The following is a 16,587-nucleotide window of genomic DNA, read 5'->3' as shown; positions in this document are numbered from 1 at the left end:
AGATCTGAAGCAGTTCCAACATTTTAGACCTCCTAATTTTATTTACATCATTTACAGGAAGCACAAAGTCTTTTCAGTCACACATTCAGCTGGGATGATAACCTGAAAAGGCACGTATTAACAGAGTGTGTCGTCATGCTGCCTGAGACATCTCAACACAGCAACATCTGTAGTGATGAATAGCTTCAGCTCCGCTTCTGGCTCCGCTTCGGGGAGAACAAGGCGTTAAATGGCTGTCGCCTTCGTGAGCGTGCCTGAGGGTTCTTCTCCTCCCTGATGTAACCTAGAGGAGAAAGAAAGCTTCAATCTCTGCTCAAGGTATTTTAGGGTGTTATAATGTTACGGTCGTCCTGTCTTGGTGGTTTTTTAATGAGAAGCCAGTGAGAGAGAGTGGAGTTTCACTAGCTGTACGAACCACAGAGCTTCCCCTCCCACACCTGTTGCTGTGCACTGCAAGAAGGCAACTACATTTTCCCCTCACTTACACAAACTAATTTACTTTGGAAAATATTTACGGTCATGAAAATAAGCACTTGAAACCACAATAAATGTAGCATTAAAATAAAATAAAAAGACTAATAATGTAATGTATTTCTGATTTAAATTTGTTTTCATGTTTTGTCAGCTCTTGCCCATTTGTAGACAAACCTAGTTATAGATGAGGGTAGATGCTCATATTAAAATGAAATCAAAGCGCTCAGATACCTCTTTCAATGCAGGTCTGTGTCGATGGGAATCCAACTTCCCAGAAGTTTTCAGGGGTACAAGGAGGAACATAGAGATACCGATGCCTCGAGCAAGCCGATAGCTTCTTTTGCTTCTCCTCCTCCGGCAGATGAGCGTAATACTGCAGGAAACGGGAATTATTTCAACAGAAACAACGTTTCAAAGCAGACTCAGAATACGCACCACTTCACATTCCTTGCATGTGGTACCCTTCAGCTTTCTCCTCTCGTCCTTCTTGCGAACGACGGCCACATGTGCAAATGTTGGCTGCCTGATGCCATGCGCACAAAGGAAAGCGTTTCAAAGTCATGCGACCCTCAGGTCAGCCAGAACAGTTGTTCAGGGAGCTTTCTTACCGAGCTCTGCTGTGACATCCAGTAGTTTCACGAAGATCTTTATCTAGTTGGAGAAATTACGAGATGGCATTTATTTTTTTAACTTTGCTAAATCATTTCTCTTCTTTCAACCTGAAAGCGTACCGTTAGGGTCTTCCTTAACTTCTTCACAATGCTGACTCTGGTCTAAATGCGAGCAGTTGTATGACTTGTACTCCCCTAAGGATGTTGCATCAAATAACATATCCAAACTGTCATTGGCCTTGTCACCAAGTCCTTGTAAAAATAAACACATCAAATTATTATTAATATTATTGGAAGCCTCCATGACATCACTTCTTTGCCCAACCATTTCAAAGATTCCTATAGATACCAGACTGCATGTCCTGACTGTCCTCTCGCCGACGCTGCAGCAGGCTGTGACTGACCCAGGTGCAGTCGGTATCTCCCAGCTCTTCAGGTCGCAGCTTTTCTTCCACTTCCTAAAACACAGCAGCGACGGTTGGCCGTAAACCTCAAGCTGAGTTTAAAAGACGTGCAGTGCTTTCCAACAAGGCATTCGAGGTGTATGAATATTTCAAGGCACAGTAAAATCTGACTGTTGAACGAAGGTAAAGGATCTCAAGAGGATGAGGGATGCGGTACCTCGTCTTCTCTCTGCTCGCTCTCATACATGGACAGAGCGAGTGCAGGGTCGATGCTCCACATAGGCTCCACTGTCTGCTGTCCTTCAGCTGGGGAAAAAAGACTCAGCAAAATCACAATCAAACAAGCTTGGAGGAGAAATCTGGGCTTTTGCCCAGCAATGATTAAAAAAAGAAAAAGGTCCATCTAATAAAATATCTACACTTTGCTGTAAAGGACTCACAGTCTTTAGGTTGAAGCCGTTTCTGTAAACCATTCCGATCCTGCAGAGATCTTCTCCTCTCGTCTGCTTGCTCTTCAGCTTTACCGAGAGGTTTCTTAAAAGCAGGTTCCTCACAAGAGACAGTCAGCTTCTGGTTGGGAGTTTCACTTTGTCTTGACTGACCCTGTGAAATGGAAAATAATTCCTGTAAAACCCTATTGTGAAAAATAAAAGAGGTAATTCTCAGACTCTGAAACATCTCAGAAATGGAGTTTACCTTGTTGCCCAGCTGCTCTGTTTTAAAGCCAAGATTAGAGACAGATGTGATGGCCTGGCTGATGATCTCAGGTTGTAAGGGTTTGCCTTCCATTTGATTATCCACCCCCACTTCGCCGCCTCCCTGCACCCCTAAATCACATTCCTGCTTCCTCCGTTTGGCCCTGCAGAAGGAGCCTTCCTCTGAAAAGCGTTTTGTACATGGAAGAAGAGACGGCGATCTGTCTGTGGTCAAGTCTGAACTGTGGATCCGTGCCGATGAAGAGGAGAAAGGCCTTAAAGCGTGGAAGATAAAGGATTATTGTAACGGTTATTTGTGGATACAACAGAAGGATCTAATGCTGTCAAATATCGCCTTGCTTGCCTTAAACGAACGTTGTGCTTCCAGGTACTTTTGGTGCTGCTTTGATGATTCTGAGGCAACTCTGTTTTCTAGAGGCAACAGATAAATAAAAACAATAAAACAAAAGGTTTTTATACTGCCATCCACAGTTACTGGGATCAGGAGGTAAATGTGTGAAAAGCCTTGTAATTAAGTAACGTTTTATTCCAGTGGCAAAACTTAACCATGACAAAATGGGAAATTTAGAAAATCCAACCAAATCTGAGTAAATGATTGTTTTTTTTCTACTGGAACCTTTTGCTCCATTGGACTTCTCTCATCCTCTCCTCAGCTCATCCCATCGTTTTTCTATTTAGGTCTAGACTAAGGTGACCTTGGATCATTATTCTGTTAGATGACAGAGTGATGACCCATTCGTGAAGCCATGCCCTCTGACAAGTTACCTAGGTGCCTTAGAAGAAAAACAGGCCCACAGCATCACAGATCCTCCACTACACTTAACACTGGGCATTAGGGGCTTCATCCTTTGTTTCACACCTGATCTACCGGGTGTGTTTGTTCCTGAAAAGCTCAATATTTGGCTCGTCCGACCAAAGCACACGGTCCCCGCTTACGTTTGTGATGGTAGGACACAAAAAGGCATTTTCTTGACGTAGCATTTTTCCTTTGCCTTTTTATTCAGCAGAGTGTCTACAACTGATTATTGTCATATTTACACCAGGCAAGCAGGAAGTGATGGATTAATACTGGACTCTGAGCAACCTAAATAAGTAAAGTGTAAATTAAAGAAAATACTTCAGCAACATTCATTTTGTAGAACTTGTTAGGAGTTGAAATAAATGTGGCATCTCTGATTTTGTTAAAAACAATGATTCCTTAATTCGGGATTTTATTCTCTGAATAAAAATAAAGGAAGAAAAAAATTGATTCATTCCTACTGCATGGTTCACTATTGCAATAAAAAGAGTCATTTATGTTACACATCTTTACCAGCGGCGCCGGCAAGTGTGTGTGATTTAGTCACACACACACACACACACAGCCGTACTTACACGGTGATGATTACCCAGCAGCTCCAGGCCGCAGGTTTCTGCAACCACCTCTTCAGTTTCTTCCTTCGCATCATCTGAAATTAGACAGATATTTTGAAACATCTTAACACTTCTCTGATTGAAATGCATTAGGTCCACAGAGTGGACGAAAAATGTTAAACTGCCAAATTTCACTGAAGGTTCTTCAAAGACAAATATCAGCTGTGAACCAAATAGCTATAAGATGTTCTTTCTCTGCATTGATAAGCCTGTAAATCGGTAGATGTGGTTATACTTGAGCTTTGGGATGTGTCCAGTTCACAAGTGTTCGGCACGAGCACTTCTCTCCCAGAATTCTTTGCACCTCCATCATCAGGCCATTTCTTTAACTCTTTAGTGAAAGCAAAAATTTACAGATCAGAACATCCTTCACCCTCATCAAAGTTGTTGATGCTTTAAAAAAAAAAAAAAAAAAGGACCTGACCATTAAAGAGAGAGCTGCTGCTCTGCGGCAGAGGCGTCTCTGCGTAACGAACATGTTGGCTCTTGTCAGCGGGTTTACGTTTCCTCAGTTTGTTCGCCACGGGCAGCGAGCTCGGCAAGATCGGAGAGTCTGGGATGACGCCTTCCTCCGGCTCGGGCGGTGAGGTCTCCTCGGGTTCTGCACTGATGCAAACGCAACATCTGCTAAAGAGAGGGAAGCGAAACTTTCCTGCTCGTGCCTAACGCCAGAATCTGAAAAGGTTGCTAAAAGTGGAGCAACATGAACATCCTTCAAAAGCATGTGGTGCCAAGTAAAGATTTGTTTTATACCAGAAGTGAAACTGCAACGATAAATGCTCTGGCTTCAGAGGCTACACTGTTCATAAGAGCCGCTTTCAGGCATCACAACTGATCCAGAAAAAATAAAGAAATAAATGTTGAAACTAAACTGCAAAATGTCACAAAGTTATTGATGAAGTACTTATTGAAGCAGGCAGACTTACTGAGAGGTCTTCATCCTCTGCAGTTCAGCTCGTAGCTCTCTGCTTTCATCTTCCAGGTTTTTCTTCTCATTTTCTGGGGCACGATAAAAAATAAATAAATAAAACTGAAACGCTTTCAAATACAAACAAGTTCATTATGCCTGGCTGTGTTTGGTGGTCCGAATACTCAGCAGCTACAGCGTTTACACTGTAGAGCAGTAAATAACGAACAGGCGGGGGGCTGAGGTCAGGGGCGAGTACGACGAAGCAGGATTAGTGGTTCGTCAAGGCAACTTCAGGTTCTGTTCGGCATTTTCAGAATCACAGAGCGGGTTCACTTTTTACCTGAATCTGTCACCATGGTAACTTGTACTGGAAAGCCAGCCTACTCCAAGGCAGCTAACATTTTCAGATATGGCATCAAAACCATGAAAGCATACAACTGTCGACCAATCACAGCCGTATGGAAATAAAGAAACACTGCAACATGGTGTGAACACACCCCTCTTCCCCACTGAGTTACATTTTAGTTCGCCAGAAAAGGTTTGAGAATCTCGCCTCAGTCGATCCTAGTGGACCTAAAACCAAGACTGATCTCTTTAAAGTTGGTTCCTTTTAGAAAATGAAGATTACAAATAAACCCAAATTCATCATTTGTATGAGGTTTTTTTTTTTTTTCAACCAAGCATAACACATGGTCTCCAGCTGCATGATCGAATGATCTTCCATCATTGTGTATCATTTAGTTTGAAGTGAAATTCAAACAACCAGGACTGTTGTTCAGAGACTCAGGTTGAAGTGGCAACACCCGCAGCGTTTAGTACGATAAAATCTGGGTTGATTGACAGTTATTAACTAGTGTCATAGCACTGCTGCGAAACAAAACTCACTCAGTTTGGTGATTACATCCAGATTGTGATCCTGACTGCTTTTCAGCTTCTCCTCCAAGACGGCACAACGATTACACTCTCCTGGACGGACCCTGGAAACAGCCAATGTTCCTCTTAGTCTGGTTTCTATGTTATAGAAATATGCTGCCACTCCACATGTGATTCAAGCTGCAGGCTACCCACTGTGATAAATGAGCGAAGACTACACCAATACAACACTTAAGGAGGCAGGTGCAATCCCAGAATTACCTGCATATGCAGCAGCCCGTCTTTTACTTTGAACATGCAAACACAAGTTCAGCTTGCCACTGGCTCCCTGTACCACAGAGTTAGTTTTTAAATCCTCCTGCTTATGAACGCCTAAATGGTCTTGCTCATCCATTCCTCTCTGATCAGCCGACCAGCTGCTTTTAGTTCTCCCAAACTTGTTCTTTAAATGTGCTTTACAAATAAACTGGGCTTGGAATGTAAGAAAGCTTGTAGCAGCCAAGAAATTTTGAATTACATTTGCTGCTTGCCTCCCTATAGATACAGCCATTAAGTTCATCGTATCTTTTTATTTCCTATTTAAAATATCATTTTATCTTTGAATGACCTTAACTTTGTTATTGGTATTTTGTATTAATTGTTGCTGCTTCCTTAGTTCCATCCAATAGTCTAATTGTAAAAGCCTGTCCACTTTTTTGCTTGATCTGTGCTACAAAGTCAGTAAAGTCAATACCTCACAGAGAAATACAGGTCCTTCTCAAAATATTAGCATATTGTGATAAAGTTAATTATTTTCCATAATGTAATGATGAAAATTTAACATTCATATATTTTAGATTCATTGCACACTAACTGAAATATTTCAGGTCTTTTATTGTCTTAATACGGATGATTTTGGCATACAGCTCATGAAAACCCAAAATTCCTATCTCACAAAATTAGCATATTTCATCCGACCAATAAAAGAAAAGTGTTTTTAATACAAAAGACGTCAACCTTCAAATAATCATGTACAGTTATGCACTCAATACTTGGTCGGGAATCCTTTTGCAGAAATGACTGCTTCAATGCGGCGTGGCATGGAGGCAATCAGCCTGTGGCACTGCTGAGGTCTTATGGAGGCCCAGGATGCTTCGATAGCGGCCTTTAGCTCATCCAGAGTGTTGGGTCTTGAGTCTCTCAACGTTCTCTTCACAATATCTCACAGATTCTCTATGGGGTTCAGGTCAGGAGAGTTGGCAGGCCAATTGAGCACAGTGATACCATGGTCAGTAAACCATTTACCAGTGGTTTTGGCACTGTGAGCAGGTGCCAGGTCGTGCTGAAAAATGAAATCTTCATCTCCATAAAGCTTTTCAGCAGATGGAAGCATGAAGTGCTCCAAAATCTCCTGATAGCTAGCTGCATTGACCCTGCCCTTGATAAAACACAGTGGACCAACACCAGCAGCTGACACGGCACCCCAGACCATCACTGACTGTGGGTACTTGACACTGGACTTCTGGCATTTTGGCATTTCCTTCTTCCCAGTCTTCCTCCAGACTCTGGCACCTTGATTTCCGAATGACATGCAGAATTTGCTTTCATCCGAAAAAAAGTACTTTGGACCACTGAGCAACAGTCCAGTCCTGCTTCTCTGTAGCCCAGGTCAGGCGCTTCTGCTGCTGTTTCTGGTTCAAAAGTGGCTTGACCTGGGGAATGCGGCACCTGTAGCCCATTTCCTGCACACGCCTGTGCACGGTGGCTCTGGATGTTTCTACTCCAGACTCAGTCCACTGCTTCCGCAGGTCCCCCAAGGTCTGGAATCGGCCCTTCTCCACAATCTTCCTCAGGGTCCGGTCACCTCTTCTCGTTGTGCAGCGTTTTCTGCCACACTTTTTCCTTCCCACAGACTTCCCACTGAGGTGCCTTGATACAGCACTCTGGGAACAGCCTATTCGTTCAGAAATGTCTTTCTGTGTCTTACCCTCTTGCTTGAGGGTGTCAATAGTGGCCTTCTGGACAGCAGTCAGGTTGGCAGTCTTACCCATGATTGGGGTTTTGAGTGATGAACCAGGCTGGGAGTTTTAAAGGCCTCAGGAATCTTTTGCAGGTGTTTAGAGTTAACTCGTTGATTCAGATGATTAGGTTCATAGCTCGTTTAGAGACCCTTTTAATGATATGCTAATTTTGTGAGATAGGAATTTTGGGTTTTCATGAGCTGTATGCCAAAATCATCCGTATTAAGACAATAAAAGACCTGAAATATTTCAGTTAGTGTGCAATGAATCTAAAATATATGAATGTTAAATTTTCATCATTACATTATGGAAAATAATGAACTTTATCACAATATGCTAATATTTTGAGAAGGACCTGTATGTCACTTTCCCTGTTTGGAGCAAATCTGCAATGCAGCCAGGTCTACTACACGGTCTGCCTTAGCTGCCAGGACAAGACACAAACCAGAAAGAAAAGAAAGAAAAGCCATGATCGAGAAAAGTATTAGTCTCTGAGGAAGTTACCTTTCTTCCAGCAGACCGATGGTCTCCTGAAGGCTTTGATTTTGCTCCTTGAGCTGCTGGTTGCGATTATAAAACACCTCCAGCCTCTGAGCATCTCTGAAACAAACGATGTTTGGTCACATCTCGCTTCCGCATGACCAGGACACTTAGTTAGTGATCCAGCATACTCACAGACAGCGATCCTTTTTCAGTTTGCTCACTTTTGCCTCAAATTCTAGAAGGAGGCGAAACAATTGCTGATTTTTAATGTCTAAACATCATTTAAACGGTTTAATCTCGACTGTACAACGCAGGTTGGGTCAGTTACCTTGTACTGTGTTTTGGTGGCAGTATTTCAACTGCATCCAAAGGTCTTCAAAGAGGTCAGCGGGTCTGATGGAGCCGCTGCGGTCTCCTGGACTGCTCATCTTTTACCCTGTGAACCCGACCCTGAGAGCAATTCAATTTTAAATATGTGTGTGTGGGTTAGACTCTGAATATATAATAAATAGAGCTGCTGAAATACGGCGAACATCCTAACAAAGGCTTAACTAATAAATTACAACATCAACCCGACAACAAACAGGACATTTAATAATGAATCCTGCTTTTTAGCTCAGACTTGAACAGTCATACGAACAAAATATCACGTCGAAGGAATGACAGGAAAGATACTTACACCAACAGGTCCAAGAAACTGCTACAGTTTGACAAAATCACAAAGATTTAAACTTCTACGTTGAACTGAAAACAAACGCGTCTTTATCATTTTTACGGCAGTGCCTCAAAGTTAGCGCGCCAACTTGCATGATGGGAAATCTTCTTCTGGTCGCTGAACTTCTTAGCCTGCAGCTGTGGCGCCCTCTGCTGTACAACATAAGTCAGACGTTTCCCTAATAATGCCTTGCAAAAGTATTCATATCCCTTGATCTCTCACTTCTTGTCAAATTACAATGATAAACTTTAGTGGATCTTGTTGGGATTTTATAGGATGACAGACGTTGTTTATAACTGGCAAGTACCAGGAAAACGCAATTTACAGACATTTTTTTTTACAACAAAAATGTTTAAAACAGTGGACGTTTCTTCTAGGTCATGCCTAACAAAACCACCTTTCATTGCATTTACAGCTGAATCTTTTTGGGGTATGTCTCTATCAGCTTTTTACTTATTTACAGCCTAAAGTGTTCACCCATTGATCTTTACAAAAAGGCTCAAAGTAGAGAGCATCTATGATTAGAAATTTTAAAATCTTGCAAATAGATTTAGGTCTGGACATTGTCTAGGCCATTCTAACATATAAAAATGGTTTGATCCAAACTATTCCATTGTATCTCTGAGTCTGTGTTCATGGCTGTTCTCCTGCTGGAAGGTGACCCTTCACCTCAGTCTGAAAATCTTTTGCAACCTTTACCAGGGTTTCCTCCATGTTACGCCCCATATTCAGCTCTGAGAAGATTCCCTGTTGCTGCTGAAAAGAAAGCATCCCCACAGCATGATGCTACAACCACCATGTTTGAGCATGGGTATTGTGTGTTTGAAGGCCTAACAGTGTGGCATAAAGACTAGAAAGTTATGTTTTGATCTCTTCGGAGCCTTCTGCGCTTGCTGTGTCCCATTCATGGTTGGTGGAAAACCTGGCTTTTCTCAACTTTTTTTTAACAATGGCTTTCTTCTGTGGAGTGGACAGTTTTCTAATTAACACATTCTCCCACCAGAGTTGTGAATCTCTTCAGCTAGTCCAGATTAACCATAAACCTTTCAGATAATGGAAACCTCTGAGGGCTTCAAAGAAAATCTGGATTTATACTGAGATTAAATTACAGAGAGATGGACTCCTCTTACTAATTAAGGGACTGCTGAAAGTAATCAATTACATTGAATTTATTGAGAGGTTTAAAAGTAAAAAGGGAAGAATAGAGATGTCTAGGACATGGTAAAATTATGAAGGAGTAACAATAGTTCTGCAGGACACTGTACCACATTATATTCGCTTTAGATCACTTTGTGAGTATGATGACCGTCCTGCGGATTCTCTAAGCATCTTCACAATAACAAAATGACTCTTTTCTTTATTTTAAAAGATCACAAATGAAAAGTCACTAACATTTATCTATTGAGTTTCTGAACAGATGCCACCTGTAAATAAACATTTACCTAATGTTTTTTTTTTTTTTTTACAAACGTCAGACTAAAAATAGATTGATGCTTATTGAAAAATAAATGACAACTTAAGCTGTGATGCACCAAACCTGCAGTCTTTGTTACAAAAAAAAGCCTGCCCACAGCATGATGCCACCACCACCGTGTGCTTGTGTTCCAGGTCTGCCTTATTAGTTTTCCACCACGCAGTCGGTTCCATTCAAAAACGCTGTTTCAGTGAATGAGTGTCTCTACTGGAGTCTGAGAAGACCTGGACTGGTCTCTGTTTAAAGGTTTTCGAGAAATGGCAGCTAAATGTTTTTCTTATTCTTATTACTCTAAGATCTATGACTTAAAATCCAAATATAATGATTAGACAAAGAAACCCGTTTCTCTTAAGACATGAGAACATACCATTCAATTAGGCTATATATGTGTTGATGTAATGAAAGAAAAGTTGAAAACATTTGATAAGAGAAAATGAGATACAGTGGTTTTCCCTCATAGTTTGTTTTTATTTTTAGAGTACAAAACATGAACCAAAATCACAAAAATAACATTTACAAAACAGATTATTTAACTGAGGTGACTGAGGCAACATAGAAAAGCATGTCGGAAACAGTGATACTGGTGGGTTTACTTTGAGGTAAGACAGCGAGCAATGTCGTAGGGTTAAAAGGCTTGAATTGTTTTCACTTAGTGCCTTCATTCAGTCGTGCTATTCACAACTGGACTTGAACAACATGTTTTCCTAACATAGCCACAGTTAACAGTGATTTAATGCTGTAGTGCGTCAGAGCAACCCAAAAACAAACTACTGTGACGTGAACATTTAAAGATCGAAGCATGTCGCACTGTATGGCACCGCTTTTTATGTTTTTCTACATTACGACCATTTCCTTATGGGCGCACACACACAAAGCTCATTCGTTCCAATCAAATGGGTGCAAACGATTCCCCCAACTTCCTTGTTCCTTGCTAAAGAACACTTCTGGCCCAAATAAAGATGCCAGTCCTAACAGACCGGAGCTGCTTTAGTCATTTAGAAAGAAACGTTCCTTAAAAACACAGAAGAAGAAAACAACAATGAAACACTCAGGCTGGTTAAGTTGCGGAATGGCTGTCAGTCAGAGGCACAAACTCAAAGATCCCCCAATCTCTTTTCCCTTAAATACAAAAATGGTAAGATGCTGCATCACTAAAAGAAACAAAAACCTTGCGTTACATTTTTAAAGCAGCAAAAATGGTAGACTCTGCGAAGATTACGCAGGCACGTTTTTGCATGAAAAATCTTTCTTTTTTTTTCACATTTATGAGACGGTCACTGGTGATTCGGCATTGCAGATTATTACTTTTTTTTTTAGTTCCTTTGGATGTGTGCCTTTTATTGACTTTGCATCTGTCACAGCAGGTAGATCAAGCTAGCATTACTTCATATATCTATATATATATTTATATACACACACACACATGCATTCAACATCATAAGTATCCTCCAAAAAAAAAAAAAAAAAAGGAAACTCCCTTTTTACAACTTCAGAGTTTAAGCTATAAAAACCTGCATGACAGTCCGCAAAAGGTTCGTCTGGAGGTTTTTGCAGTTTTGATGTTAGATATGCGGCCGGGGCTGCAGAGGTGCTGATGCTGGCAGGGAGTGGAGGAGGGGGGCGTGTAATGCATCCTTGTGGCTATAAGAGGGGGTTTTCATGGGGATGGACCTATTCTTCCATACCCCCTCCCTGGTCGAACAGGCTCTAATCTATGTTAGTTGGGTTTTAGATTCACATTACGCTGGAAGAAGACTAACTGGTTGCAGACGCTGCTAGGGCAGGTTGCCACCAAGAGCAAAAAACACTGGAGTAGAGTGTGAATGCATATCTAAACGTCTTTCCGACCTGCAGGGAGAAGAACATGCACCAGTTTAAAAACAAAACAGTCTGTGTGTACAGGCCCGTGCTAAACTATTCACACACACTTTGAACTTTCTCACATTTTGACACGTTACAACAACAAACGTCAATGTACTTTATTGGGATATTATGATGCAACATGGTTTTCATGTGTTTACACATAAAAATCTGAAAAGCCTGGCACCATCTGTTTTCGGCCACATTTACTCCCTCAAATGAAATCCAGTGAAACCAACGTTCTTGTGTGATTACAGCTAATGAAAAGACGAAAGGAGCCAAGTACAGTGCTTTCCATGAAGAAAATCTGTTAAAACCTGGGGTGGAGGTTCGGGTTCCAGCAGGACAACGACCCTGAACATAGAGAAATGGTTTAGATCAAGGCATATTCGTGTGTTAGAATGGTCCAATTAAAGCCCAGACCTACAAGAAATTAAAAACCTATGGCAAGTGCTGGTAGAGACAAAGTCCAAAAGACATACAGCTGTAATTAAAAGGGGATTCTACAGAGTACTGGCTCAGAGGAGCTGAATATAAATGAATGCCACACTTTTGTATAAGTAAAAACTGTCTTTAAACAATGCATTATTTTTGGTTGGTCTATCACATTGTTGTCCAAAATTATTAAGTTGTAAGCACTTACAGGCCACAGTATTTCCAGCACCCAAGCCGGCTGTGAGTAAAAGTTGCTGGATGATTACTACGAATTGGAGATGAAACCCTGCAAATAATTAGCGTTGTATCTAAAATTTCTTATTTTCAGAAGATTTTACTCATCTGTTAAAAGCGTCCATCTGTACCGACTGTGCTTACAGGCCAGAGTTGCTCCACTCTAGAATTGTGGGCGGGGGGCCATTTGTGGCCCCCAGGCAGCACTTTGGACACCCCCTGGTCTACCACATAAAAGACAATAAAATACATTGACTGTATTTGGCAAAATGTGAAAAAGTTGAAAGGACATGAATCCTTTGGCCTGCACTGAAGATGCTGACAATAATCATACACTGTACTCACGCTTCAGTCTCTTCACCACTGCGGGGGCACATAACTGTAGCTGGGGGTACCAGGGGGCCGATATGTGGGCATCGTAACTGGATGGGGGGCAACAGGTGCTGGTGATGGACTTGAGAACAAAGTTCCTAAAAAGCAGCACAGACATGTCTCCTTTAAGTTCGTTTTGACCTAACCTGGAACTTACTGTTAATGTGTTGGATACAAAGAACCGTTGCAGCTCACCTGCTGACATGGCCATGGTTGTGCCTACCATCCCCATGGTAACGCCATTGGGGCGAGAAGAAGGGATGGGCGGGGCATACATAGCTGCAGGCATCCCATTGGGCTGGACCACCGTCGTGTGGTGGATGACATGAGGAGGAGCAGCGTACAGCGGCTGCGTGTAATAGGTGCCTTGCTGTTGTGAAGGTATTAGTGCCTGAATCAAAGAGGAACATACATCTAATCACTCTAATCAGACATAACAACACAAACCTGTTTCCACTTCCTGAAACTCCAACACAAACTCACTGACCTGTGCGTAAGGGCTCTGTTGGTGATAGGTGCTCCTAACAGGATAAACAGCAGCGTAAGGGTTCGGAGAGGAGGAGTACGGAGGAATGGTCCCCGTGTTGGGAGAGCAGGACATTTTGAAAGCAGTGCCAGTAGCGTAGCCTAGTGAGAGGAAACACTTCATGTTATTGTTTACCGTGTGTTGGAGCAAGATAAGCTCTGGCAGCATAACTCAGTTAAAGGGAAACACACACACACACTCTTGTCTTACTATATGCTGTGAGGACCTTTGACTCTCATTGACTTCCATTGATTTTCAACCCTTTCTATGGCCTAACCATTACCAGTATATACCTAACCCTAAAGTCAATTCACACCTTAGTCCTAAACCTAACCCCCCACTTTTTTTTTTTTAAATCACAAGATATCATAATTTGTGAATTTATTACAAGTCTTATTAAATAAATGTAATGGAGGCATTTGTTGAATTATTAATTAACTTTTTAAAGTCAGTCAGATTGTTTAGGATCTTTAATTTATAATCCTGTGTCAAATATAAGATTGGTCTTTTATCCACTTTTTAACATGCGAAAGACATTTAAAGATAGTATTCCAGTAAGGCAGATGACTGTAGATCTCCATAGGTCAGAAAACATCTACCCACCCCCAACATGCCCTTATCTACAGTCAGAGCAATAACTATGAAACGCTTAAACCACTGGAATGTAACTAACAAAGGTGGACAAAGACCCAGGTTAATCTTGCCACCATGCAGTGAGGACTAATGGTAAGAGAGGCTAAAAGAAAATATGTAAACCTAGATTTTATTTCTTACCACTGGGGAAGCCTGGGTTCGCTCCAGCATAAACACTGGGACTGTATGCCGGTGCAGCCGTTGCGTAGCCGACAGGAAATCCAGCTGCTGTGGCCAAAAAGATAAATTAAAAAAACTTGATTTGGGGAACCTTTCGAAATCTGTGCCATTTTCTGGTATATTTTGCTGCAAAAGGAATTACCTTGATAGCTCAAACCCTTGGTGTTGGGGAAGGGGACCCCTGTTGGTGCAGGGCTGTATACAGGATTCATGGTGTTGGTCTGCTCACAGTCGCTGCGATCAAAATGCATTTAAGGTACAAATTAGGGGAGGCAGTGCAAAGTGAAGGAAGCTAATTTTCATGGATATGATTGAAACAACTACTTATTATATAAATCCCATCAAGCCAAATGAAAATCATCCATTATACAGTTTAGTTTTTGTTTTTCATTTCCAGCTTTTTTTGTCCAACATGTGCATAAAATTTTGAGCATGGCACATTTATTCATTTGCTGTATGTCTAAAATAGGAAATCTGTGGTTTTTAGATCACAACCTTATTTGTTAAACTATCAGGACTGTAGCTCTGCGAAATGGAACAGTGGTTAGTTACCATGTGCACTAAAAATAAATTCCAACATAAAATTAGTATAATAAAAATAACAAAAATGTATCCCACAAACGTGGCCTTCATTTCCACTGTATTATTTGCCAAATTGCCTAATAAAAAGGTTTATGTTTTATTTCCTGGTTTAATAAATACATGTTTTTTTTTTTCTTTACATGCTCAGCTCCTGTTCTGCTATTCTTTGCTGCCCTCTAGGGGTGATGCTTGAAAACACCATTACATCACTCCAAAAACAAAAAAAAAAAGCAAATTCGAATGAAATAATGAGAATTAAAAGAACTTTTATTCAATATTATTACTGTAGCCAAGACGTGTGTAAAAATGAGGGCTGAAAGTCCTGCACTGATCAATGTAAGCATTCAGCACAGAAGCAACAAACAATGATTCATTTTAACAAAAGTATCATTTCTAAAATAAAAAAAACCCGACCACAGACAAAATAGTTTAACAATCTTGGCGGTATTTAAGCCACATTAAATTCGCTTATTTAAAATAATTAACGAGGCAATTTTATTGGATTATTTCGTTTTTCTTTAAAATATTAAGCCTGATTAAGCGCCACTTTCTGTTTTTCTTTAAAACTCCGTCCGCTGCAGGTCCTAGCAACACCAAGGACTTCTGTTAAATGAGACATCAGGTGTTCTCCTTGTACATAAGAAAAGATGGCAGCCTCTCTCAGCGGAGAAATTCCGTAACATCCCGTCGCTTTGTTGTCCTTAAGCTAGCTTAGCTCGCAAGTTTTAAATGATACAGGACCTGCGGCTACCTGAGCGCGCCCGCTCCTTGCATGTTTTGCTCGGATGTCCCATCTCACCCCGCAGATCACCCGTGTGACCGCGCTGAGCCGCGGGACAGTCCCCGGACATCACACAGACGGGACGGGCTTGTCAACAGGCCGCGCTGCTCCGGACAGGAGGGAAGGCAGGCAACCGTGACAGCTGTGCTCTGCGCTAACGGACTGTCCCAACATTAGACACAACTCTCAATTCTTACTGATTTGGTCACAACCCCGGCTGGAACTTACTGTTCACCGTTTCCACCGTGTGTTTGCTCCCTGCTCCGGTCCTCCGCTGTTGAATAAAAACTGAGCTAGCTGGTGTGTTGTTCCCAGATGCTTTGCTTAACTCTTTTGAGCACCGCGCGTCACTTCCGTGTATGCTCTGTCACGTGGTCTTCCTAGCGCAGTAACTTCGCCGCATTAGCTTCGTTGCCCCAGTAGAAGCGATACGTCAGCGCGTCCGCCTTATTGAGAGTGGCAAGTTGAGCATGGGAAGCGTAACTGGGTTTACCAGATGAAATAAATGAACTTTAACTGAATTTGATAAGTATTTTTTAAGCATTAATATTAATTTTAATACAAAATAATAGTGATTTGCGAAAAAAAATTAGCAAGACCTGAAAAACTACATAAGAGACACCGATATGACACACGACGTGCTTAAAATACACTTACGCTTACCTTGAGTCGCCTCTAAAACTGTCCGAAGCTGCAAACTTTAATTTAGTTATATTTACATTAATTAAACGGTATTTCGTTCACCTAATTGAAAACCGCAGGAAGTCAAATGTCTTGCAATGTTTTTCCAACAACAAAAAATGCCACTCACATTATGGCAGCGACGTCAACGTACCTTCCCGACGCCTATTCGGATTTCTTTTCTTTCCCTTTGTTATTTTTCTTTTTATATAGTTTTCCTTGTAATGATT

At 41.4% G+C, this 16,587-nt stretch overlaps 2 protein-coding genes across 8 annotated transcripts; both read right to left on the bottom strand.

Moving 5' to 3' along the window:
* Window positions 1–16: 16 nt before the first annotated feature.
* On the bottom strand, window positions 17–8,724 carry rbbp8 (retinoblastoma binding protein 8). 3 transcript variants are annotated; one of them, XM_047350460.1, is made up of 19 exons: window positions 8,564–8,724; window positions 8,213–8,334; window positions 8,077–8,119; window positions 7,906–8,001; window positions 5,414–5,505; window positions 4,545–4,617; window positions 4,043–4,245; window positions 3,854–3,949; window positions 3,580–3,653; window positions 2,549–2,616; window positions 2,186–2,459; window positions 1,930–2,092; window positions 1,707–1,795; window positions 1,435–1,543; window positions 1,206–1,337; window positions 1,083–1,125; window positions 910–997; window positions 706–847; window positions 17–283 (listed from the first exon to the last, which is right to left on the bottom strand). In XM_047350460.1, exons 2-19 carry the CDS (start codon window positions 8,310–8,312, stop codon window positions 186–188), a joined length of 1,983 nt encoding a protein of 660 aa, XP_047206416.1. In that variant the 5' UTR covers window positions 8,313–8,334; window positions 8,564–8,724; the 3' UTR covers window positions 17–185. The 3 variants fall into 3 exon arrangements, with proteins under 3 accessions (XP_047206416.1, XP_047206417.1, XP_047206418.1); XM_047350461.1 differs by having other exon boundaries at window positions 4,043–4,242; XM_047350462.1 differs by having other exon boundaries at window positions 4,043–4,224.
* A 1,796-nt stretch (window positions 8,725–10,520) lies between these two features.
* Window positions 10,521–16,061, bottom strand: fam168b (family with sequence similarity 168 member B). 5 transcript variants are annotated; one of them, XM_047349861.1, is made up of 7 exons: window positions 15,905–16,061; window positions 14,456–14,547; window positions 14,275–14,358; window positions 13,462–13,601; window positions 13,170–13,365; window positions 12,948–13,072; window positions 10,521–11,921 (listed from the first exon to the last, which is right to left on the bottom strand). In XM_047349861.1, the coding sequence occupies exons 2-6, from the start codon at window positions 14,523–14,525 to the stop codon at window positions 12,960–12,962; spliced, it is 603 nt and encodes a 200-aa protein (XP_047205817.1). In that variant the 5' UTR covers window positions 14,526–14,547; window positions 15,905–16,061; the 3' UTR covers window positions 10,521–11,921; window positions 12,948–12,959. The 5 variants fall into 5 exon arrangements, with proteins under 5 accessions (XP_047205817.1, XP_047205816.1, XP_047205814.1 ...); XM_047349860.1 differs by having other exon boundaries at window positions 14,275–14,361; window positions 15,905–16,060; XM_047349858.1 differs by lacking the exon at window positions 15,905–16,061 and adding an exon at window positions 15,647–15,881.
* Between the last annotated feature and the right edge of the window lie 526 nt (window positions 16,062–16,587).

Source organism: Girardinichthys multiradiatus, chromosome 21 (genome assembly GCF_021462225.1).
Source record: "Girardinichthys multiradiatus isolate DD_20200921_A chromosome 21, DD_fGirMul_XY1, whole genome shotgun sequence".
Classification (NCBI taxonomy): Eukaryota; Metazoa; Chordata; class Actinopteri; order Cyprinodontiformes; family Goodeidae; genus Girardinichthys; species Girardinichthys multiradiatus.
The sequence above is the reverse complement of the archived record's forward strand: the minus strand, read 5'-3'. Positions and strand labels throughout refer to the sequence as shown.